This window comes from Pleurodeles waltl, chromosome 6, assembly GCF_031143425.1.
Source record: "Pleurodeles waltl isolate 20211129_DDA chromosome 6, aPleWal1.hap1.20221129, whole genome shotgun sequence".
Taxonomy (NCBI): domain Eukaryota; kingdom Metazoa; phylum Chordata; class Amphibia; order Caudata; family Salamandridae; genus Pleurodeles; species Pleurodeles waltl.
In genome coordinates this window covers 372,094,567-372,119,695 of record NC_090445.1, presented here as the reverse complement: position 1 = coordinate 372,119,695, position 25,129 = coordinate 372,094,567, and the positions used below count along the sequence as shown (strand labels likewise).

Below are 25,129 nucleotides of genomic sequence, written 5' to 3'. Positions count from 1 at the left end.
TTGCACACAAGGCTTAGTATAAAGAGCCCTACATTTCATATTTTTTAAATTTCTTACAATAAATCATGCATAGAAAATTAAAAATATATTGTAAGCAAGAGAGCTATATCGCCTAAGGGACTTGGGTGGGGGAGAGCAATGGGTAAATATTGTGTAAATAATTTTGACACAAACTGATGTATTTGTTACATTTCGTTTTCTCACATTAACCTATTTAACATTTCAAACATAGCAATGATAATCAGTTTTCAAATTTAAAAGTACAGTTTGCCAAGTAGATTGGTACGCTAGTAATTTTCAAAGGCTCTTCTGAATTGGCTAGTAGAGATTCAGTGCTCTGTCTTTCCAAAGCATCAGATCTCCTCAACGCATTTTGAGTCTACGGGTTCCCTCACAATTTGAAGTCTTTTGTATACAGAAGGCACCAAAGCTCACTTCCAGAGAGCAGGGAAGAGGGGATGAAATAAGATGAGAGAGAAAGAGAGAGAGAGAGAGAAAGAGAAAGAGAAAGAGAGAGAAAGAGAGGGAGAAAGAGAAAGAGAAAGAGAAAGAGAGAGAGAGAGACAGGCTAGATGGCGAAAGATCAGGACAGCACAGGTACACCAAGCGTTTCCAAACGCTAAATTATTTACCAAAGTGACCTAAAGCCTCGTATGTAGGAATGAGGGAACTCTGGACAGGCACAAGTATTTACAGACTGTACACCTGGATGGTGTGTGGAGAATACCACAGGGCTACCATGCCTATCACCTCTACCACTGGAAGCTCAAAGAAGCAGAGACGTGGAATGTGTATGGCACAAAGTAACAAAACGCTCTGTACAAAGGCCATTACTGATTGTCCAGTAATAGGATCTCTGCCTGCCTTTCTGCAATCCAGTTGTGGATAAAACAAAATAGTCTACGATTTATAATCCACAGCAGAAATACTCCTGACTGGTGATAAAAGCAAATACCTGAATCTGTCCTTCAAGTGTAAAGGAGTTCAGAGACCTCCTTCAATTCTGCAAAATTCTTTGCTGTCACTTCCTTAATTTTTTCTTGTGGCCCGCCACATGCTAATCCTCCTGACATTCCAGTTTTATCGACCTCTGTCACCTACCACGCCTCCATCTGCTTCTCTTACCAAGATTTACTGTAACTCTTCAGCTACTTTGCTGTGCTCCACTGAGTTTGCTTGGTGACTACATCCCTTGCTAACCCTCTTTCTCTTTCTCTCTGCCTTTGGCTCCACAATACTTTAATATCCCACCAGTTCTAGGACTCCATTTTAATTCCTTCCTCTTTTTGTTAATTTTAGTCTCTCCTGCGATACTAGTCAATTTACTCCCTATGTATTTCTTTTTTGTGTGATTGATGTTTTATATGATTGTTACTTGTGAGGAAAACCCCACAACTCAACTCTCATATGTACAACTGTTATAATGTACAACGCTTGCTAAGAAATCTTCTATAGAGTTACACCTTATAGACATGCAAAATACAATAAATAAATATAATTGCCCCTACCCCTGATGCTAGCGTTTTTCTAGCTGAAAAACTAGGAGTGGTATCCGATTGAACTATCTCTTGTGTGGTCTAACGTTCTAAGCGTTTGTGCTTCTTTCCTTACTGAGACACCTGAAAAACTATGGACCAAAATCGTTTCTCCTTTATTTCTCGACTCCATTTTAAGGATTAACAGGAAGTATAGAGTATATTATTGCTACCATTTGACTGTCTAGCAAGACTTTCTTAGGAATTTTCTTATTTAAAAATTAGCCCCGGAAAAGAGATACATGTAAAGGTTGGTTCACCTGCAGCTCTCTTATTTCAAGAATTACAGAGGCTCTGTATTCAGTCCTTCATAGATGGCTTCCTAGCAAGTTAACTGAGGAGCGCACTCAGTGCTGCTCACTGAGGCAGAGCATAACTCTAACCACTGGCACACAAAAGATTGCATCTAGGGGATGCGGAGACCAGAAGGTGAAAAATCATATGAACCTTTAAACATCTATACCAGGTACTTATGCTGTTCCTTAGCACCTCAACATTGTCTTCTCTTGGCTTCATCCCGTTGTTTACCCACTAATCTTCCCCCTGGTTGGTCCTATGTAAGACCACAGATCCTAATATGGGTAGCTTTTCTGCGTTTCTAGGCTCACAGATCATGGTTTTATACTTGGCTATGCTGTGCCACTTCTTTCTATATACAGGAGGTAAACAATCTACCTTTTAACCATCTGTTGCCTTATTCAAGGAGGATCATTTACTTGAAATGTATTTGATTTCTAAAGCAACAAGGGTCTTCTGAATGGTGCCCCGGTTCTATGGGGTATCCTATCTGAAGGCAGAGATCCCGGTGTGCTTATTGAGTATGAATAGCTATGTCGTGGGGAAGGGAGGCCTGAGTCAAAAGATGGGAGATACAGGAGGATGCTATTGGCAGGACATGAAAAGATACTGACTGTCACTCTCTGCTCTGCCATTTTATCATGATTTTATGAACACGTATTTGTCGAGGAATTTGTAGTATTTGTCCAGAGTGGTTTGCCTCTTAGGAGAAGAGGCAGTGGGATATTACCCCCAAGGGGTGATCAAACACTGCAAACTGTGTGGTCTGGTGCTGAATATTTAACAAAATAATGATGGGTGCAGTGCTGAAACTTTTCAACCACTTACCCCCAGTTCCAGAGCTGGGTCAAATCCATCGTTCTTTTGCTCACCATGCCACCCAGTTTGGACCCAGCCACATGCAAATCAGTCTTGACTCTGGTCCCCAGGGGAACAGTCCAGCCAGAACCGCCAGGCCAGGTCTTCCCTGGATCTGAAACAAGCATCCTGGGACCAATTTCGGGGTATCACTCCTCATCGGCCAGGCTAGCTTGAATCCAGTGGCACAGTGTTGCTGCTTATAAAACAGACGACCCTGGTTCTACCGGAAAGATGTATGTGGTAAAACTTCAATCAAAGCTCATCTATCTTAAATCTGCTTGGTTCACACATTGAAGATGCAGCATTCATGAAAGTGGAGCCCTACTGTAGCAACATGCCCGTTGCATACAAAATTCTAATCCAGATCAGGCTTTAGTGCTGTGGCAGGAACAGCATTTCTGCATGCATGCGTTTGTACGTTAGCACATTAAATCGGGGCATATTATTTTTACACGAGCTGGCATTTGTTGATGGCTTCTCAGTGTCAGAGAGCGCATTCAATGCTGTAACCCGCCATGTGAGCAGGGTGCAGCATGTGAGCCGGGGGTGTTTCCAGTGCTAATTTGTAAATTAGGAGGTGCCGGTGCTCAAAGCCCTTCTCTTAAACACGAGGCTGCTGTAATTAAATCTGCAAGCACTGAATACTGAGGCAGCATAATCCTGAAGCCATCTCGGGCCTCTTCAATCCATTTACGGCCACCCCTGCCCCTTCAGCTCATCCTGCAACGTTCTACTTTCTCCCATTATGACGCTTTTTAGTTTTTCCTTCTTCCAGCTTTCACATATGTGTCTTTTGCTCGCAGCAAATGCTTGAGGCATAAGAATAAGCCCCGGCCCTCACTAATAAGTGCCGGTGCTCAGCACCGGAAACAACAAGCACAAATTAAGCACTGGGTGTTTCTATCCTCCACATCTCCCCCAGCACCATGGAGGGCAGAAGCATTGTGAGCTGCATCAGTCTCCATGAGGGTAATTAGAATGGAAGCAGCAGGTCACCAACCTTCGCAGAAATTTGTAACAGATTTGTAACTTGCCAAATTTCACGGGCGGAGCGAACATCGACAAATGACTGTGCTCCCAGATTCCACCTTTGATCCTGCTTTGGAGCTGGGATGTTGTTTCGACAAGAGCGCACTAGTGTGTATGTTGCAGGGCTCAGAATCAGTGCTGAACTTCTACTCCTCTCGTGAACCACTGATTACTCAAGAAGGGAGGTACATTTACATAGGAAGATAAGCAGGTTAAAATGTTCCCAACCATTAAGGAGAAAGCTTATGTACTAGGGTTTGCCTTTTTGCATTACTGTTAATGTCAGCAAAAATGATTTAGGGGTAATTTTGACCGGAAGGAATAACATTGGATAGAACATCCCAGCTTTTGTGGGATGCACATGGAGACCTCCAAAATCAAAGTACTTGGTAACTGAAAAGGAGATGTTAGCAAGTGGACATACAACATTTCAAGACGTATATATGGGGCTTTAAGTCCAGCCCCAGGGTGAACTTACTTGTCTTTATTATAAAAAGCACAAGCATTTATTCATCTATGTCCAGGGCAAGGTCAGTTCACCTGAGCAATAAGCTGTTTGAATATATAACTTAGATGGGAAAACATTGCCTGGTCAGGAAATAAGAATGTTGATTGCTGATCAAGACGACTGTGGGACAGAGAGGAGTGAGGAAGGGGCCGATGAAGATCGGGATATGGAATGCTTTATGGCCAGTGTGGATCAAATATAGGAAAGTGTGCAATGGAGGAAAATACAAAATGACGTTGAATGATGGCACCACATCCAATTCAACCACATGTGTCACCATTCTAAGTGCTGAGGGCAATTATTTATCTGAATCCAGGTTAGGTGTCTATGAACAAAGTGCTAACAGTGTGTAACGAATGTAAGGAAAGGAGTATTGGAAAGATAGTAGGGAAGGTACAGGGAGAGTAAAGGTGCTATGATGTGGTGAACAAAGATCGAGGTTGAACTAAAAGTGGGAGATTTGGTAAATATCAAACTTGTGGAAAGGTATGTTCAAGAACGAACAGTAGAAGTAGTGAAAGGGGTTTTAAGATCAACAACTTGTGTATATGGTACAGAGAAAAGGTAGCAAAAGTTAGATTGCATGTGATGCTGAGGAGTCAGGAAGAACAGGAAGGTGATGTAGGAGATGGTGTCCTAGGGGAGAAGTGACAGCATAAATCTACACAGGAGAGAATAGTCTGAGATGGAGAGAAAGGTACATACAGCTATCAATTTTGCATGGCAGGCAGGTTAAATTTGATATTTTCTTCTGTATTAGTCTTCATGTTGCCGTTTATTGACTGTGTTTTGTTAAGAAAAGAACGACGAATAATGTCCACTCTTGTGCTGCCTGGTGTTATAATAAATCATCACCATGCTTATGTTACTATAAGAATTGTAGCTGTTGAATAACCGTTTCAAAAGTGTGGCAAAATGGCTACAATTTTGCATTAAGCATCACCTTACCTTGACTATAGGATGCCCTCCAGGGGAGGCTTTCACAGCCCCTCGGCTGCCCTCGGTCTCATAATGGGCCCTGTGGTGTGTCCGAGGCTGCACTTCCACCTTCAGCTCGTACTGCTCATACTGGCTGAGGAGAGGCCAGTCTAGAGGGGGCAGGGCAGAGGACCTGCAAGAAGGATATACAATGTGATGAAGACAGATCAGCCAAAGCACCTTGATCCTAACTGCTTCTCTTTTTAAGACTTCAGCTTTTCCAGGGTACATCCTTCCATGCCTGCAGCGCTCACTGCAATTTCTGAGATGACACCTCAGTCCTAACTGCAATACCTCAATAGAACGAGTCCAGGACACAGGTCTTACAAATGTACATCAATCCATAGCTGGAGCACCGCCTAATTTTCCAACTTGGACACACAGTGCACTTTAATCTCGATCTGCAGAAACTCTTGGCTCATTTTGGAACCCATAGCTCAACAGAGACATGCACCGCCCTCTGCTGTTTCAATACAAATAAATACCTCTGTTCATTTATTGCAGTCCTAACTTAGTGATGAATGTTTCCATACCTCTCTGATTCCACAGCAAACCATAATATGTTGGTTAGTAGAGGATGCAGCGAAATGGGAATTGAACAGGAGCGAAAACAGAGACCCTGGATATCACCATGCAGACTTTACGTTCTTCTAGAGCAGTGCCCTTAACTGGATGAGCGCTGAAGAACAAGTTGCTTACTTTCGGTAAAGCCTTATCTGGTGCGGGCTCTATCTAGCCACAGCTTCCTTACTTTAGAATTATCTCCAGGCATCAGACTGGATCTGGAAAGGTTTTGTGAGCAGTACCCCTGCCTGCTGGAAGGTGGCATCATTCAGCTCCGCATGGCATCGTCTGCGCCGGAAGAGACGTGCACGGTGCCTATATAGGCATCATCCAAGGGCGCTGACATCAGTTTATTTTTGTGACTTTACTCGACAGGAGCGCAGAGCCACAAAAACCACTGATGTGGAAAACTAGGGCCTTGAAAAGGGGAAAAACCTTGTCCCTAGAGATCCGTTCACAGGGGATGGGGGGGGGGGGGGGTTAGGGGTGAATCAGTAAGGAATAAGGAATTCACAACTAGACAGAGTTTCTACCAGATTCCTGGCAGATGACTAGGACCAGAACTCCACATGCTAATGTTGTGTTCGCAGTCTTAGCTCTGGTGGATTGAGCAAACAAACTTTCAGGGTGTTGCCTCTTGGCCAGTGCATAGTAGATTTGAATGCAGAGAATGATCCATTGGGAGATGATCCGTTTCTGCACAACCTTCCCACCTGGAACTCTTTTGCGTGGTCAAGTTAGAACGACAATGCTCTTTTTAGGTCCAGTTGATGGAGTCGCTCCTCTTCCTTACAGGGATGCAGTGGATCATAAAAGGTAGGCAGGATGATAGACTGACATGCTGACATTGCACGGTCTTATTGGTGGCAAACAGATCTAACTCAAGACTCACCCCACTGCTAAAAGGCACCCTGCCCCACCTCCAGATAGAGACGCCATGCGTGATCCACAAGGCATCTTCAGTTGAGTTTGTCCACCCTGGCGTTCAGAGAGCCTGACAGGTGTTGAGCTACCAGGGATATGCCCTGATGTTCCAGCCAAGTCCAGAGGCCACCACCCCACCCTGTTTCTTGCAGTACCACATGGCGGTGGTATTGTTTGTGGTATTCCTTTGGTAGATGGTAGAAAGGCTTTCAATGCTAGCCTGATTGCCTGGAGTTCCAATAGGTTGATGTGGAGTCCGTATTCCAACGCATCCCAGCGGTCTCTGATCTCCACCTTTCCCAGAAGGAATTCCCATCCCCGGAGTTACGCATCTGTCATCGCTGTCCAATCTGGGAAAGGGAGAGGGGACTGTTGCTGGCCGAATCACGGTTTGTTAACCACCACTGCAGATCTTTTGCAGTTCCCTCCAAGATCTGGATCATGTCAGAAAGATTCCCCTGAAGCTCTGCCCACTGCATCTTGAGGTCCCATTGCAGAGCCCACATATGCCAGCAGGCATGAGTCAAAAAGAGGATGCAGGATGCCATGAGGCCCAGCAGCCTTAGAGTCAGTCTCACCGAAACACAGGATAGAGGCTGAAACATCAGTATCATAGCCTGAATATCCTGGACTCGCTGTTTGGAAGGATACGTCTGAAAATGCACCGTACCCGGAACAGCTCAGATGAAAGGGAGTGTCTGAGAGGCAGTCAAGTGTGACTTCAGCACGTTGATAGTAAACACCAGCAAGTGCAGGAGGTATGCCATATTCTGGAGGTGGGAGATGACGGACTGGGGCGAGATAAAGAAAGACGGGTACCCTTGATCTCTGCAGATGAGCTGCAAATACCACCATCACCTTGGTGAACACTTGAGGGGCGCTGGTAAGGCCAACAGGGTACTGAAAGTGCTCATGTCCAACCATTAACCGAAGGTAACGTCTGTGGGCAGGCAGGACAGGAATGTGGAAACATGAGTCCTGCAAGTCAAACACTACCATCCAGTCTCCCAGGAGCAGGGCAGACAGGACTTGAGCGGGTGTGGGCATTCTGAAGAATTATTTCCTTTTTGAGGAAGAAATTGAGAGGGCACAGGTCTAGGATAGGACAAAAGGCCTATTCCCTTTTTGGGTACCAGAAATGAGTGGGATAACAACCACAACCTACTTTTGGCATCAGTACTGTAGGAAGTTGGCTCTGTATGCACTATTTCAAAGTAAGGAATAGTATGCACAGAGTCCAAGGGTTCCCCTGAGAGGTAAGATAGTGGCAAAAAGAGATAATACTAATGCTCTATTTTGTGGTAGTGTGGTCGAGCAGTAGGCTTATCAAAGGAGTAGTGTTAAGCATTTGTTGTACACACACAAGCAATAAATGAGGAACACACTCAGAGACAATTCCAGGCCAATAGGTTTTTGTATAGAAAAATATCTTTTCTTAGTTTATTTTAAGAACCACAGGTTAAAATTTTACATGTAATACTTCAAATGAAAGGTATTGCAGGTAGGTACTTTAGGAACTTTGAATAATCAAAATAGCATACACAGTTTTCAAATAAATCACATATAGCTATTTTAAAACTAGACAGTGCAATTTTCAACAGTTCCTGGGGGGAATAAGAGTTAGTTAGTTTTTGCAGGTAAGTAAACCACCTACGGGGTTCAAGTTTGGGTCCAAGGTAGCCCACTGTTGGGGGTTCAGAGCAACCCCAAAGTTACCACACCAGCAGCTCAGGGCCGGTCAGGTGCAGAGGCCAAAGCAGTGCCCAAAACGCATAGGCTTCAATGGAGAAGGGGGTGCCCCAGTTCTAGTCTGCCAGCAGGTAGGTACCCGCATCTTCGGAGGGCAGACCAGGGGGGTTTTGTAGGGCACCGGGGGGGGGGACACAAGATAGCACAGAAAGTACACCCTCAGCAGCACGGGGGCGGCCGGGTGCAGTGTGCAAACACACGTCGGGTTTGTAATTGAAATCAATGGGAGACCAAGGGGTCTCTTCAGCGCTGCAGGCAGGCAAGGGGGGGGCTCCTCGGGGTAGCCACCACCTGGGCAAGGGAGAGGGCCTCCTGGGGGTCACTCCTGCACTGGAGTTCGGATCCTTCAGGTCCTGGGGGCAGCGGGTGCAGAGTCTTTACCAGGCGTCGAGATCTGAGGAGCAGGCAGTCGCGGTCAGGGGGAGCCTCGGGATTCCCTCTGCAGGCGTCGCTGTGGGGGCTCAGGGAGGGCAACTCTGGCTACTCACGGTCTCGCAGTCGCCGGGGAGTCCTCCCTGAAGTGTTTGTTCTCCACAAGTCGAGCCGGGGGCGTCGGGTGCAGAGTAGCAAGTCGCACGCTTCCGGCGGGAAACGCAAGTTGTTTTAAAGTTGCTCCTTTATAACAAAGTTGCAGTCTTGGGTAAACAGAGCCGCTGTCCTCGGGAGTTCTTGGTCCTTCTAGAGCAGGGCAGTCTTCTGAGGATTCAAAGGCCGCTGGTCCCTGGGGAAAGCGTCGCTGGAGCAGTTTTCTTCCGAAGTGGGGAGACAGGCCGGTAGAGCTGGGGCCAAAGCAGTTGGTGTCTCCGTCTTCTCTGCAGGGTTTTTCAGCTTAGCAGTCCTCTTCTTAGGTTGCAGGAATCTGAGTTCCTAGGTTCTGGGGAGCCCTTAAATACTAAATTTAAGGGCGTGTTTAGGTCTGGGGGGTTAGTAGCCAATGGCTACTAGCCCTGAGGGTGGGTACACCCTCTTTGTGCCTCCTCCCAAGGGGAGGGGGGCACATTCCTATCCCTATTGGGGGAATCCTCCATCTGCAAGATGGAGGATTTCTAAAAGTCAGAGTCACCTCAGCTCAGGTCACCTTAGGGGCTGTCCTGACTGGCCAGTGACTCCTCCTTGTTTTTCTCATTATCTCCTCCGGCCTTGCCGCCAAAAGTGGGGCCGTGGCCGGAGGGGGCGGGCAACTCCACTAGCTGAAGTGCCCTGTGGTGCTGTAACAAAGGGGGTGAGCCTTTGAGGCTCACCGCCAGGTGTTACAGTTCCTGCAGGGGGAGGTGTGAAGCACCTCCACCCAGTACAGGCTTTGTTACCAGCCACAGAGTGACAAAGGCACTCTCCCCATGTGGCCAGCAACATGTCTCTAGTGTGGCAGGCTGCTAAAACCAGTCAGCCTACACGGATAGTCGGTTAAGGTTTCAGGGGGCACCTCTAAGGTGCCCTCTGGGGTGTATGTTACAATAAAATATACACTGGCATCAGTGTGCATTTATTGTGCTGAGAAGTTTGATACCAAACTTTACAGTTTTCAGTGTAGCCATTATGGTTCTGTGGAGTTCGTGCATAACAGACTTCCAGACCATATACTCTTATGGCTACCCTACACTTACAATGTCTAAGGTTTTGCTTAGACACTGTAGGGGCACAGTGCTCATGCACTTGTGCCCTCACCTATGGTATAGTGCACCCTGCCTTAGGGCTGTAAGGCCTGCTAGAGGGGTGACTTATCTATACTGCATAGGCAGTGTGAGGTTGGCATGGCACCCTGAGGGGAGTGCCATGTCGACTTACTCGTTTTGTTCTCACCAGCACACACAAGCTGGCAAGCAGTGTGTCTGTGCTGAGTGAGGGGTCTCCAGGGTGGCATAAGATATGCTGCAGCCCTTAGAGACCTTCCCTGGCATCAGGGCCCTTGGTACCAGGGGTACCAGTTACAAGGGACTTACCTGGATGCCAGGGTGTGCCAATTGTGTAAACAAAAGTACAGGTTAGGGAAAGAACACTGGTGCTGGGGCCTGGTTAGCAGGCCTCAGCACACTTTCAAATCAAAACTTAGCATCAGCAAAGGCAAAAAGTCAGGGGGTAACCGTGCCAAGGAGGCATTTCCTTACACAACCCCCCCCCCCAAACGAAAGAGGATGAGACTAACCTTTCCCAAGAGAGTCTTCATTTTCTAAGTGGAAGAACCTGGAAAGGCCATCTCCATTGGCATGGGCAGTCCCAGGTCTGTGTTCCACTATAAAGTCCATTCCCTGTAGGGAGATGGACCACCTCAACAGTTTTGGATTTTCACCTTTCATTTGCATCAGCCATCTGAGAGGTCTGTGGTCAGTTTGAACTACAAAGTGAGTACCAAAGAGGTATGGTCTCAGCTTCTTCAGGGACCAAACCACAGCAAAGGCCTCCCTCTCAATGGCACTCCAACGCTGCTCCCTGGGGAGTAACCTCCTGCTAATGAAAGCAACAGGCTGGTCAAGGCCATCTTCATTTGTTTGGGACAAAACTGCCCCTATCCCGTGTTCAGAGGCATCTGTCTGCACAATGAACTGCTTGGAGTAATCTGGAGCTTTTAGAACTGGTGCTGTGCACATTGCTTGTTTCAGGGTGTCAAAGGCCTGTTGGCATTCTACAGTCCAGTTTACCTTCTTGGGCATTTTCTTGGAGGTAAGTTCTGTGAGGGCTGCCACTATGGATCCATATCCCTTCACAAACCTCCTGTAATACCCAGTCAAGCCAAGGAATGCCCTGAATTGAGTCTGGGTTTTTGGAGCTGCCCAGTCCAGAATAGTCTGGATCTTAGGCTGGAGTGGCTGAACTTGGCCTCCACCTACAAGGTGTCCCAAGTAAACCACAGTTCCCTGCCCTATCTGGCATTTGGATGCCTTGATAGAGAGGCCTGCTGATTGCAGAGCCTTCAAAACCTTCTTCAGGTGGACCAGGTGATCCTGCCACCTGGAGCTAAAGACAGCAATATCGTCAAGATAAGCTGCACTAAAGGACTCCAAGCCAGCAAGGACTTGATTCACCAACCTTTGGAAGGTGGCAGGGGCATTCTTTAAACCAAAGGGCATAACAGTAAACTGATAATGCCCATCAGGTGTGGAGAATGCTGTCTTTTCTTTTGCTCCTGGTGCCATTTTGATTTGCCAGTACCCTGCTGTTAAGTCAAAGGTACTTAAGAATTTGGCAGCACCTCATTTATCAATCAGTTCATCAGCCCTTGGAATGGGATGGGCATCTGTCTTGGTGACAGAATTAAGTCCTCTGTAGTCCACACAAAACCTCATCTCTCTCTTTCCATCTTTGGTGTGAGGTTTGGGGACTAAGACCACTGGGCTAGCCCAGGGGCTGTCAGAGTGCTCAATGACTCCCAATTCCAGCATCTTGTGGACTTCCACTTTGATGCTTTCCTTAACTTGGTCAGACTGTCTGAATATTTTGTTTTTGACAGGCATGCTGTCTCCTGTGTCCACATCATGGGTACACAGGTGTGTCTGACCAGGGGTTAGGGAAAAAGAGCTCAGCAAACTGTTGCAGGACCTTCCTACAATCAGATTGCTGTTGGCTAGAGAGGGTGTCTGAGTAGATCACTCCATCAACTGAGCCATCTTTAGGGTTTGTGGAGAGGAGATCAGGGAGAGGTTCACTCTCAGCTTCCTGGTCCTCATCTGTTACCATCAACAGATTCACATCAGCCCTGTCATGGAAGAGCTTAAGGCGGTTCACATGGATCACCCTCTTGGGGTTCCTGCTAGTGCCTAGGTCCACCAGGTAGGTGACCTGACTCTTCTTTTCTAGCACTGGGTAAGGGCCACTCCATTTGTCCTGAAGTGCCCTGGGAGCCACAGGCTCCAGAACCCAGACTTTCTGCCCTGGTTGAAATTCAACCATTGCAGCCTTTTGGTCATACCAAAACTTCTGGAGCTGTTGGCTGGCCTCAAGGTTTTTACTTGCCTTTTCCATGTACTCTGCCATCCTTGAACGTAGGCCAAGTACATAGTCCACTATATCTTGCTTAGGCTCATGATGAGGTCTCTCCCAGCCTTCTTTCACAAGAGCTAGTGGTCCCCTTACAGGGTGGCCAAACAGAAGTTCAAAGGGTGAGAACCCTACTCCCTTCTGAGGCACCTCTCTGTAAGCGAAAAGCAGACATGGCAAGAGGACATCCCATCTCCTTTTGAGTTTTTCAGGGAGCCCCATGATCATGCCTTTTAATGTCTTGTTGAATCTCTCAACAAGGCCATTAATTTGTGGATGGTATGGTGTAGTGAATTTGTAAGTCACTCCACACTAATTCCACATGTGTTTTAGGTATGCTGACATGAAGTTGGTACCTCTGTCAGACACCACCTCCTTAGGAAAACCCACTCTGGTAAAAATACCAATGAGGGCCTTGGCTACTGCAGGGGCAGTAGTCGACCTAAGGGGAATAGCTTCAGGGTATCTAGTAGCATGATCCACTACTACTAGTATGTACATGTTCCCTGAGGCTGTGGGAGGTTCAAGTGGACCCACTATGTCCACACCCACTCTTTCAAAGGGGACCCCCACCACTGGAAGTGGAATGAGGGGGGCCTTTGGGTGTCCACCTGTCTTACCACTGGCTTGACAGGTGGTACAGGAGACACAAAACTCCTTGACCTTCTGGGACATGTTGGGCCAATAGAAGTGGTTGACTAGTCTTTCCCACGTCTTGGTTTGTCCCAAATGCCAGCAAGAGGAATATCATGGGCTAAGGTCAGTATGAACTCTCTAAACTCCTGAGGCACTACCACTCTCCTAGTGGCACCAGGTTTGGGATCTCTTGCCTCAGTGTAAAGGAGTCCATCTTCCCAATAGACCCTATGTGTTCCAGTTTTCTTGCCATTGGACTCTTCAGCAGCTTGCTGCCTAAGGCCTTCAAGAGAGGGACAGGTTTCTTGCCCCTTACACAACTGCTCCCTTGAGGGTCCCCCGGGGCCTAAGAGCTCAACCTGATAAGGTTCTAACACCATAGGCTCAGTTCCCTCAGAGGGCAGAGCTTCTTCCTGGGAAGAGAGGTTCTCTTTTTGTTGTTGTGTTGCAGCTGGTTCCCCAGTTGTCTTTCCTTTCCTCTTGGTAGGTTGGGCCCTTTTTCCAGGCTCCAACACCACTTTTTCACCCTGAGCCTTGCACTGTGCCCTTGTCTTGACACACACCAGTTCAGGGATACCCAGCATGGCTGCATGGGGTTTCAGTTCTACCTCAGCCCATGCTGAGGACTCCAGGTCATTTCCAAGCAAACAGTCTACAGGGATATTTGAGGAGACCACCACCTGTTTCAGGCCATTGACCCCCTCCCCATTCTAAAGTTACCATAGCCATGGGATGTACTTTAGTCTGATTGTCAGCGCTGATGACTGGATAAGTTTGTCCAGCCAGGTATTGACCAGGGGAAACCAGTTTCTCTGTCACCATGGTGACACTGGCACCTGTATCCCTCAGGCCTTCTACACTTGTTCCATTAATTAAGAGCTGCTGCCTGTATTTTTGCATGTTAGGAGGCCAGGCAGCCAGTGTGGTTAAATCCACCCCACCCACAGAGACTAATGTAGCTTCAGTGTGACACCTGATTTGCTCTGAGCACACTGTTGATCCCACTTGGAGACTATCCATTCCAGTGTTAGCTGGAGTGGAGTTAGAAGTGGTACTTTTCTTGGGACAGGCCTTGTCTCCAGTTTGGTGTCCAGGCTGATTACAGCTACGACACCAGGCCTTTTTGGGATCAAAGTTTTTACCCTTGTACCCAAAATTGTTTTGTGAAGAGGCTCTGGGCCCACCCTCCTGTGCAGGTTTTTGGGGGCCTGTAGAAGACTCTTTACTATTTTTGTTTTTGGATGTCTCAACACTCTTCCCCTGGGGAGGCTTTGTGACCCCTTTCTTTTGGTCACCCCCTGTGGAAGTCTTGGTCACCCTAGTCTTGACCCAATGGTCCGCCTTCTTTCCCAATTCTTGGGGAGAAATTGGTCCTAGGTCTACCAGATGCTGATGCAGTTTATCATTTGAACAATTACTTAATAGGTGTTCTTTCACAAATAAATTGTATAGCCCATCATAATCATTTACACCACTGCCTTGAATCCAACCATCCAGTGTTTTCACTGAGTAGTCCACAAAATCAACCCAGGTCTGGCTCGAGGTTTTTTGAGCCCCCCTGAATCTAATTCTATACTCCTCAGTGGAGAATCCAAAGCCCTCAATCAGGGTACCCTTAATGAGGTCATAAGATTCTGCATCTTTTCCAGAGAGTGTGAGGAGTCTATCCCTACACTTTCCAGTGAACATTTCCCAAAGGAGAGCACCCCAGTGAGATCTGTTTACCTTTCTGGTTGCACAAGCCCTCTCAAAAGCAGTGAACCATTTGGTGATGTCATCACCATCTTCATATTTAGTTACAATCCCTTTTGGGATTTTCAACATGTCAGGAGAATCTCTGACCCTATTTATGTTGCTGCCACCATGGATGGGCCAAAACCCATCTCTTGTCTTTCCCTTTCTATGGCTAGGAGCTGTCTCTCCAAAGCCAATCTTTTGGCCATCCTGGCTAACAGGAGGTCATCTTCACTGAGGCTATCCTCAGTGATTACAGAGGTGCTGGACCCTCCTGTGAGGGGAGCAGCATCTCTGACTATCATATTTGGAGGCAGGGCTTGAGGGGCCCTGATCTCCCTAATTAGGACTGGAAGGGGGGAATTCTCCTCCAAGTCACTAACTTCATCCTCTGGGAGGTCATCCTCAGAGGGGTTGGCTTTCTCAAACTCTGCCAGCAGCTCCTGGAGCTGTATTTTGGAAGGTCTTAGGCCAACTGGTATTTTCTTTATTTTGCAGAGAGACCTTAGTTCCCTCATCTTAAGATGGAGGTAAGGGGTGATGTCGAGTTCCATCACATTCTCTTCTGAACTAGACATTATGGGGGTCATTCCGACCTCGGCGGTCTGTTCTCCAGACCACTGAGGCCGGGGGAGACAGAATACCGCCATTGCCGGCGGTATTCATGCCTCCCTATTCCGACATTTCCGCTGGGCCAGCGGACGGTAACAGCGTTACCGTCCGCTGGCCCAGCGGAAATGGCACATCAACATTGCCGCCGGCTCATAATAGAGCCAGCGGCAATGTTGATGTGCAGCGGGTGCAGTAGCACCCGTTGCGCATTTCACTGCCCGAAATTCGGGCAGTGAAATGCGCGATGGGGCTATGCCTGGGGCCCCCTGCACTGCCCATGCCAAGTGCATGGGCAGTGCAGGGGCCCCGAGGGGCACCCCCAGTCTCCTTACCGCCAGCCTTTCAATGGCGGTGTTTACCGCCACGGACAGGCTGGCGGTCGGGGACTCATAATCCCCAGGGCAGCGGTGCTTGCACCGCTGCCCTGGGGATTATGCCCGCCAGGCGGAAGCCTGGCGGGAAAGTGGAGGGGCCGGCGGTATGACCGTGGCTTTTCCGCCACGGTCAGTATTGCTGGCGGAACACAGCTAGCCTGTTGGCGGTGTTACCGCCAACATACCGCCGGCCGCCAGGGTCGGAATGACCCCCTATGTTTCTAAAAGTTGGAATACATTTTAAGAATCTAAAACTATTTCTAGAACTGAATTCAAACTTTCACAAAACTTTTAAACTCTAAAAGAAATGCTAACAGGGACTAACACAAGGCCCTAGCAGGACTTTTAAAAATTTAGAAAAATAGCTCAAATTGCAAAAATCAGTTTCTAATGACAATTTTTGGAATTTAGTCGTGTGATCAGGTATTGGCTGAGTAGTCCAGAAAATGCAAAGTCTTGTACCCCACCGCTGATCCACCAATGTAGGAAGTTGGCTCTGTATGCACTATTTCAAAGTAAGGAATAGTATGCACAGAGTCCAAGGGTTCCCCTTAGAGGTAAGATAGTGGCAAAAAGAGATAATACTAATGCTCTATTTTGTGGTAGTGTGGTCGAGCAGTAGGCTTATCAAAGGAGTAGTGTTAAGCATTTGTTGTACACACACAAGCAATAAATGAGGAACACATACTCAGAGACAATTCCAGGCCAATAGGTTTTTGTATAGAAAAATATCTTTTCTTAGTTTATTTTAAGACCCACAGGTTCAAATTTTACATGTAATACTTCAAATGAAAGGTATTGCAGGTAGGTACTTTAGGAACTTTGAATAATCAAAATAGCATACACAGTTTTCAAATAAATCACATATAGCTATTTTAAAACTAGACAGTGCAATTTTCAACAGTTCCTGGGGGGGAGTAAGAGTTAGTTAGTTTTTGCAGGTAAGTAAACCACCTACGGGGTTCAAGTTTGAGTCCAAGGTAGCCCACTGTTGGGGGTTCAGAGCAACCCCAAAGTTACCACACCAGCAGCTCAGGGTCGGTCAGGTGCAGAGGCCAAAGCAGTGCCCAAAACGCATAGGCTTCAATGGAGAAGGGGGTGCCCCGGTTCTAGTCTGCCAGCAGGTAGGTACCCGCATCTTCGGAGGGCAGACCAGGGGAGTTTTGTAGGGCACCGGGGGGGGGGGGGACACAAGTTAGCACAGAAAGTACACCCTCAGCAGCACGGGGGCGGCCGGGTGCAGTGTGCAAACACGCGTCGGGTTTGTAATTGAAATCAATGGGAGACCAAGGGGTCTCTTCAGCGCTGCAGGCAGGCAAGGGGGGGCTCCTCGGGGTAGCCACCACCTGGGCAAGGGAGAGGGCCTCCTGGGGGTCACTCCTGCACTGGAGTTCGGATCCTTCAGGTCCTGGGGGCTGGGGGTGCAGAGTCTTTACCAGGCGTCGGGATCTGAGGAGCAGGCAGTCACGGTCAGGGGGAGCCTCGGGATTCCCTCTGCAGGCGTCGCTGTGGGGGCTCAGGGGGGGCAACTCTGGCTACTCACGGTCTCGCAGTCGCCGGGGAGTCCTCCCTGAAGTGTTTGTTCTCCACAAGTCGAGTTGGGGGCGTCGGGTGCAGAGTAGCAAGTCTCACGCTTCTGGCGGGAAACGCAAGTTGTTTTAAAGTTCCTCCTTTATAACAAAGTTGCAGTCTTGGGTGAACAGAGCCGCTGTCCTCTGGAGTTCTTGGTCCTTCTAGAGCAGGGCAGTCCTCTGAGGATTCAGAGGTCGCTGGTCCCTGGGGAAAGCGTCGCTGGAGCAGTGTCTTTAGAAGTGGGGAGACAGGCCGGTAGAGCTGGGGCCAAAGCAGTTGGTGTCTCCGTCTTCTCTGCAGGGTTTTTCAGCTTAGCAGTCCTCTTCTTCTTAGGTTGCAGGAATCTGAGTTCCTAGGTTCTGGGGAGCCCTTAAATACTAAATTTAAGGGCGTGTTTAGGTCTGGGGGTTTAGTAGCCAATGGCTACTAGCCCTGAGGGTGGGTACACCCTCTTTGTGCCTCCTCCCAAGGGGAGGGGGGGCACATTCCTATCCCTATTGGGGGAATCCTCCATCTGCAAGATGGAGGATTTCTAAAAGTCAGAGTCACCTCAGCTCAGGACACCTTAGGGGCTGTCCTGACTGGCCAGTGACTCCTCCTTGTTTTTCTCATTATCTCCTCCGGCCTTGCCGCCAAAAGTGGGGCCGTGGCCGGAGGGGGCGGGCAACTCCACTAGCTGGAGTGCCCTGTGGTGCTGTAACAAAGGGGGTGAGGCTTTGAGGCTCACCGCCAGGTGTTACAGTTCCTGCAGGGGGAGGTGTGAAGCATCTCCACCCAGTGCAGGCTTTGTTACTGGCCTCAGAGTGACAAAGGTACTCAGCCCATGTGGCCAGCAACATGTCTCTAGTGTGGCAGGCTGCTAAAACCAGTCAGCCTACACGGATAGTCGGTTAAGGTTTCAGGGGGCACCTCTAAGGTGCCCTCTGGGGTGTATGTTACAATAAAATGTACACTGGCATCAGTTTTCAGTGTAGCCATTATGGTGCTGTGGAGTTCGTGCATGACAGACTCCCAGACCATATACTCTTATGGCTACCCTGCACTTACAATGTCTAAGGTTTTGCTTAGACACTGTAAGGGCACAGTGCTCATGCACTTGTGCCCTCACCTATGGTATAGTGCACCCTGCCTTAGGGCTGTAAGGCCTGCTAGAGGGGTGACTTATCTATACTGCATAGGCAGTGTGAGGTTGGCATGGCACCCTGAGGGGAGTGCCATGTCGACTTACTTGTTTTGTTCTCACCAGCACACACAAGCTGGCAAGCAGTGTGTCTGTGCTGAGTGAGGGGTCTCCAGGGTGGCATAAGATATGCTGCAGCCCTTAGAGACCTTCCCTGGCATCAGGGCCCTTGGTACCAGGAGTACCAGTTACAAGGGACTTACCTGGATGCCAGGGTGTGCCAATTGTGTAAACAAAAGTACAGGTTAGGGAAAGAACACTGGTGCTGGGGCCTGGTTAGCAGGCCTCAGCACACTTTCAAATCAAAACTTAGCATCAGTTAAGGCAAAACGTCAGGGGGTAACCATGCCAAGGAGGCATTTCCTTACAAGTACCCTCTCTATGGCTTCTTTGGCCAAGAGAGCTGCCACTTCTTGGCAGAGTAAGGAGAGATGGTCCTCCGTCAGCCTGCCCGCAGGCATCCTCTCCTGCAGCCTCGAGGTGAGAGAAAACCCAACACTTCCATAAACCACTGCATCTTTCGCCCCTGACCCCATCTGAGGTGGGTCCCTGCTGCCAACGACGTCCCCCGGCTCCCCTAAAGCTTGAGTGCACACTAGGTCCCTCCAATGCTGGACTCCTCGATGACACCTGCGGCCTCAACACGTAGGACCTCCTGTCCGCAAGTGTTCCTGGACTAAGAAACGCGATGCCAAAGAACACCCCTGCATCCTTCAGCCCTAGAGAAAAGGACACACAGTGCACCTATGTCCCGAGCACTCCAAGTCTACAACCTACCTCTCTGTTGTCCCTGCCTGGCTTCCTAGCCAGAGCCTGCAGCCTGTCTTCACAAGGACCAAATTCCCATAGGAAACCATTGGGCACTCAACACCTTACTGCAACCCTGCACCTGGCTGCCTCAGTACTGCCTGAAGTGACCTGCTGGTATGGTCCTGATCAGTGCCCAGTACTTACATTAACTTTCTGAGATTGGCCTTGTAAGTCGTGGTTAACCCTGTGTTTGCTGAACATTGTTTAACTCCATAGGTTAATACTGAAGAACTCTGAGAATTGCACTCTGTTGATTTTTTAATCTGAAAAGTACTTTTGCTTGAAAAAGTGCTTACGAAGTTCTTGGGTTTGAAACATATATAAAAAGAAGTGTTATCTTTATAAATTGCTCTTGGATTCATTCTTGTATGCCTCATTTATTGCCTCTGTGAGTACAACAAATGGTTAGCACTACCCTCTGTTAAGTCTAACTGCTTGCCCACACTACCACAAAATAGAGTATTAGTTGTATCTATTTTTGCCTCTGCAAACCAAATGGGGATCCACTGGACTCTCTGCACAGTGTACTTATATATATATATATATATATATATATACATAGTGCACCGTATAGAGGGCCATCTCCCTACATTGGTGGAACAGCGGCGAGGTCTGCGACTTTGCATTTGCTGATACCACTTGGTCAATAAGTGACTACAGGAGTAAATCCAAAAATTGCCTTTAGATAAATTGCATTTTTGAAATGGGTGTTTTTCAAAATTCCTAAAAGCCCTAGTTAGGTAGGGTCCTTGTAGTTTAGCAGTTTAAAAATAGTTAAAAAACCTAACAGTTATGACTGTCAAAACTGTTTTAGGATGTTTGTCTAGCCCAAAAAGGTCCCAACTTTAGTACAATAATGAGTACATCAGAGGATATGGTTAAGGAGCTCAACCTTATCCCTTACCTCCAGCTTTCCCACAAGTATTTAAGGACCCTCTCTGCAAAGGGTAAAATTCAAAACTGGTTCAAACTCTACCACTGCAAGGCCCCAGGAACTGCTGGCAGAGTATGAGCAGACCCAACCTACCGATGAAACCACTGACCCTGTAGATCAGGGCAGCTCTAGCACTACCCTCTAACAAGCCTAACAGCTCACCAACACTACCACAAAATACAGCATTAGTCTTATCTACTTTTGCCTCTACAAACCAATTGGGGATCCACTGGACTCTCTACATGGTGTACTTCTTTTTAGTGCACTATATAGAGAGCCAGCTTCCTACAAGTAGTCACGAAGGGGAGGGAGTAGGTGCTTTGGACAATCGGGAGAACCCAACGGTCTGATATGATAGACCTCTTGTGGTGCAGGTTTCGGTGTATCCGCCCTCCCACTAGTTGCCCATGATGGTTGAAGGGCAAACTAATGAGGTGTGGAGACTGCGGCTGCTTGGGCGATAGGGTGGACTGGCCTGACCTCTGGCTGTCTGACCCAGTTTAGCCTGGGGCTATCGCAATTTCAACCGCACAGAGGCTAGGACGCTTGCATGCTGTGGTGGCTGAGTAGGTAAAGAAGCCTCTTCTGTGGCCACAATAGGAGCGAAAGGTGGACTGGGGTTGGCGAGGGGGCCATGGAAGGCCCAAGGACTTGGCCATAGCTGTGCTATCCTTGAAGCACTCCAGCACTGAGTACGCCTAGTCTCCGAAGAGACGGGAGCCACCAAAGGGCATGGCCATAAGCCAGGCTTGGACATCTCTTCAAAAGCCAGTCATTGTCAGCTGGGTGTGGCGGCGTAAGGCCACAGACCAAGAAACTGCTCTGCCTAGCAAGTCAGTTGTGTCCAGCCCACATCTGATCATGAGCTTGGCTAAATCTCTCCCATCTGCAATAGTGGGGGAGATTATGGCCCAGGCCTCATCCAGAACCTGAGCAGCACCTGTGTGTAGGAGGCTGGCCTGGCTTGTAGTGGGTACCAGAGGTACTTACACCTTGTGCCAGGTCCAGTTATCCCTTATTAGTGTAGAAGAGGTGTTTCTAGCAGCTTAGACTGATAGAAGGTAGCTATGGCAAAGCAGCTTAGGCTGAACTAGGAGACATGCAAAGCTCCTACTATACCACTTATACCATATGCACAATATCATAAGAAAACACAATACACAGAGTTACTAAAAATAAAGGTACTTTATTTTTATGACAATATGCCAAAAGTATCTCAGTGAGTACCCTCAGTAAGAAGGTAAGTACTATACACAAGTTATATGTACACAAACCAAAATTAGGTAAGTAAGAGCAAGAAAAGTAATGCAAACAGTGTAGAATTACAATAGGTTGCAATAGGAGCACATAGGTCTGGGGGCAACACAAACCATATACTCCAAAAGTGGAATGCGAACCACAAATGGACCCCAGACCAATGTGAGCTTGTAGAGGGTCGCTGGGACTGTAAGAAAACAGTGAGGGTTAGAAAAATACCCCACCCCAAGACCCTGAAAAGTAGGAGTAAAGTACACCTACTACCCCCAGAGAGCAGAGAAGTCGTGATAGGGGGATTCTGCAGGAAGAACAAACACCAGCAGTGCACTGACAACGGATTTCCGGACCTGAGTACCTGTAAGACAAGGGGACCAAGTCCAATAGTCGCGACAGTGTCCGGGGGGGCAGGAGCCCAGGAAACCCCAGCTGAAGGTGCAAGGAAGCTGCCACCGGTTGGAAGAAGCTTGGAGTTCTGCAAGAAAGGAGAGGACTAGGAACTTCTCCTTTGGAAGACAGATGTCCCACGTCGCGATGAAGCTTGCAGAGGTGTTCCCACGCCGAAAGACCGCAAACAAGCCTTGCTAGCTGCAAGGGTCACGGTAGAGGTTTTTGGGTGCTGCTGAGGACCAGGAAGGACCAGGATGTCGCCTTTTGGAGGAGGACACAGAGGGGGCACTCAGCAACTCAGAGAGCCCTCACAGAAGAAGGCAGCGCCCGCAGAAGTACCCCAACAGGCACTTAGAAGAAAAGTGAACCGGAGTCCACACAAAGTCACAAAAGGGAGTCCCACGACTCCGGAGGACAACTCAGAAGGTTGTGCACTGCAGGACGGAGTGCTGGGGACCCAGGCTAGGCTGTGCACAAAGGAAATCCTGGAAGAGTGCACAGGAGCCGGAGCAGCTGCAAATCACGCTGTACACAGCTTTGCATTCTAGCGTGGGGAGGCAAGGACTTACCTCCACCAAACTTGGACTGAAGAGTCACTGGACTGTGAGAGTCACTTGGACAGAGTTGCTGTGTTCCAGGGACCACGCTCGTCAGGATGAGAGGGGACCCAGAGGACCAGTGTTGCAGTCTTTTGGTGCCTGCGTTAGCAGGGGGAAGATTCCGTCGACCCACAGGAGATTTCTTCGGAGCTTCTGGTGCAGGGTAAAGGCAGGCTACCCCCAGAGCATGCACCACATGGAAACAGTCGAGAAAGCTGGCAGGATTAGGCGCTACAATGTTGCTGGTAGTCGTCTTGCTACTTTGTTGCGGTTTTGCAGGCGTCCTGGAGCAGTCAGCGGTCGATCCTTTGGTAGAAGGTGAAGAGGGAGATGCAGAGGAACTCTGGTGAGCTCTTGCATTCGTTATCTCAAGAATTCCCCAAAGCAGAGACCCAAAATAGCCAGAAAAGGAGGTTTGGCTACCAAGTTAGGAGGATTGGCTACCAAGAGAGGTAAGAGCCTATCAGAAGGGGCCTCTGACGTCACCTGCTGGCACTGGCCACTCAGAGCAGTCCAGTGTGCCCCCAACACCTCTGTTTCCAAGATGGCAGAGGTCTGAGACACACTGGAGGATCTCTGGGCACCTCCCCTGGGAGGTACTGGTGAGGGGAGTGGTCACTCCCCTTTCCTTTGTCCAGTTTCACGCCAGAGCACGGCAGGGGGATCCCTGATCCGGTGTAGACTGGCTTATGCAGAGATGGGCACCATCTGTGCCCATCAAAGCATTTCCAGAGGCTGGGGGAGGCTACTCCTCCCCAGCCCTTCACACCTATTTCCAAAGGGAGAGGGTGTAACACCCTCTCTCAGAGGAAATCCTTTGTTCTGCCTTCCTGGGCCAGGGCTGCCTGGACCCCAGGAGGGCAGAAACCTGTCTGAGGGGTTGGCAGCAGCAGCAGCTGCAGTGGATACCCCGGAAAGGCAGTTTGGCAGTATACGGGTTCTGTGCTAGAGACCCGGGGGTCATGGAATTGTCCCCCCAATACCAGGATGGTATTGGGGTGACAATTCCATGATCTTAGACATGTTACATGGCCATGTTCGGAGTTACCATTGTGACGCTATACATAGGTAGTGACCTATGTATAGTGCACGCGTGTAATGGTGTCCCCGCACTCCCAAAGTCTGGGGAATTTTCCCTGAACGATGTGGGGGCACCTTGGCTAGTGCCAGGGTGCCCACACACTAAGTAACTTTGCACCAAACCGTCACCAGGTGAAGGTTAGACATATAGGTGACTTATAAGTTACTTATGTGCAGTGGTAAATGGCTGTGAAATAACATGGACGTTATTTCACACAGGCTGCAGTGGCAGGCCTGTGTAAGAATTGTCAGAGCTCCCTAGGGGTGGCAAAAGAAATACTGCAGGCCATAGGGATCTCCTGGAACCCCAATACCCTGGGTACCTCAGTACCATATACAAGGGTGGGTGTACCAGTATGCCAATGTGAATTGGTAAATGTAGTCACTAGCCTGTTAGTGACAAATTTGGAAAGCAGAGAGAGCATAACCACTGAGGTTCTGGTTAGCAGAGCCTCAGTGAGACAGTTAGGCATCACACAGCGAACACATACGCTACTTATGAGCACTGGGGCCCTGCCTGGCAGGGTCCCAGTGACACATGGACTAAAACAACAAACATACAGTGAAATATGGGGGTAACATGCCAGGCAAGATGGTACTTTCCTACACTGTGCAACCGAATCCCACAGTGCATGGGAGTAACGGGCCAAAAAGCATGCAGTCTTCATGGACTGCAGTACCAGGCTAGTCAAAGAAAACATTTTCTTGCCTAGGGTGTCCAGCCTCCTGGATTCCCTATGAATGGAATGAGCCAGGGATTACCCACAAATTTAAGGCTTGGACCACTAAGCTCTGTAGTGTAGGGTGTTGCCTTAGGAAATTGGGACCCCTTGACAGTGGGCAATTATTCTGTTCACAGAAGCCCCTGTCCATCCGTGGATCCAAGGGGCCCAACTGGCGCCAGGGGCAGACCAGTCAATGGGGAACAAGTAGGGGCCCCTCCCAAACCTGCGGGGCCGGAAGGCACACAAGCAGGGACAGGTGCCAGTGTATGAGGATCATAGCCTCATAAAATTTGTGAAGTTGGGTAGGGGTCGCTCTGGCTCCCAGGCCTTGCTACCTCACCTCATCGTATGACTTTGATGGACAGGGTGAAGTCAAATACCTCTTTGATTTCTTACTCTTTTTCTTCTTGTGGGGCTTACCCAAACGCCCGGGCAACTTTGATGTTGACAAAGATCGATAGATCAGCGACCAATCCTGGAACCTTCTCTCTACATGGATCGAGACTGTTGCAGTGTCACACTGCGAGTGGCAAGGGGCTTCAAGGATCTCTCCCTCAAGGCCTTGGGGTGCATGGCTGTCAATGCAGGTTTTCGTGGCATGGTTGTGCTTAAGGCACTAGAGGCAAACAAGATGCGGGTCTCTCACCAACATCCGCCAGTGACAGGCACCACAGGATTTGAAGCCAGCTTTCCTAGTAGATATCCCTGCCACACCAGGAGAAAGATCTAAAAAAAAAAATTTGACAAAAAGTGGAAAAAGGTCAGTCAAAAAATGACTAGGCGTAGCTGTCTTAGGATCTGTACTGACTGGC

The 25,129-nt window shown here is 48.6% G+C and overlaps 1 protein-coding gene across 3 annotated transcripts in view; it reads right to left on the bottom strand.

Annotated features, from left to right (window-relative positions):
- The window catches only part of NFATC4 (nuclear factor of activated T cells 4), a 420,369-nt gene that overhangs the window by 267,553 nt on the left and 127,687 nt on the right, over positions 1 to 25,129 (bottom strand). For all 3 annotated transcript variants that reach the window (XM_069238283.1, XM_069238284.1, XM_069238285.1), the window contains exon 3: positions 5,179 to 5,341. In XM_069238283.1, coding sequence (XP_069094384.1) covers positions 5,179 to 5,341 — 163 coding nt within the window. The remainder of the gene's footprint in view (positions 1 to 5,178; positions 5,342 to 25,129) is intronic.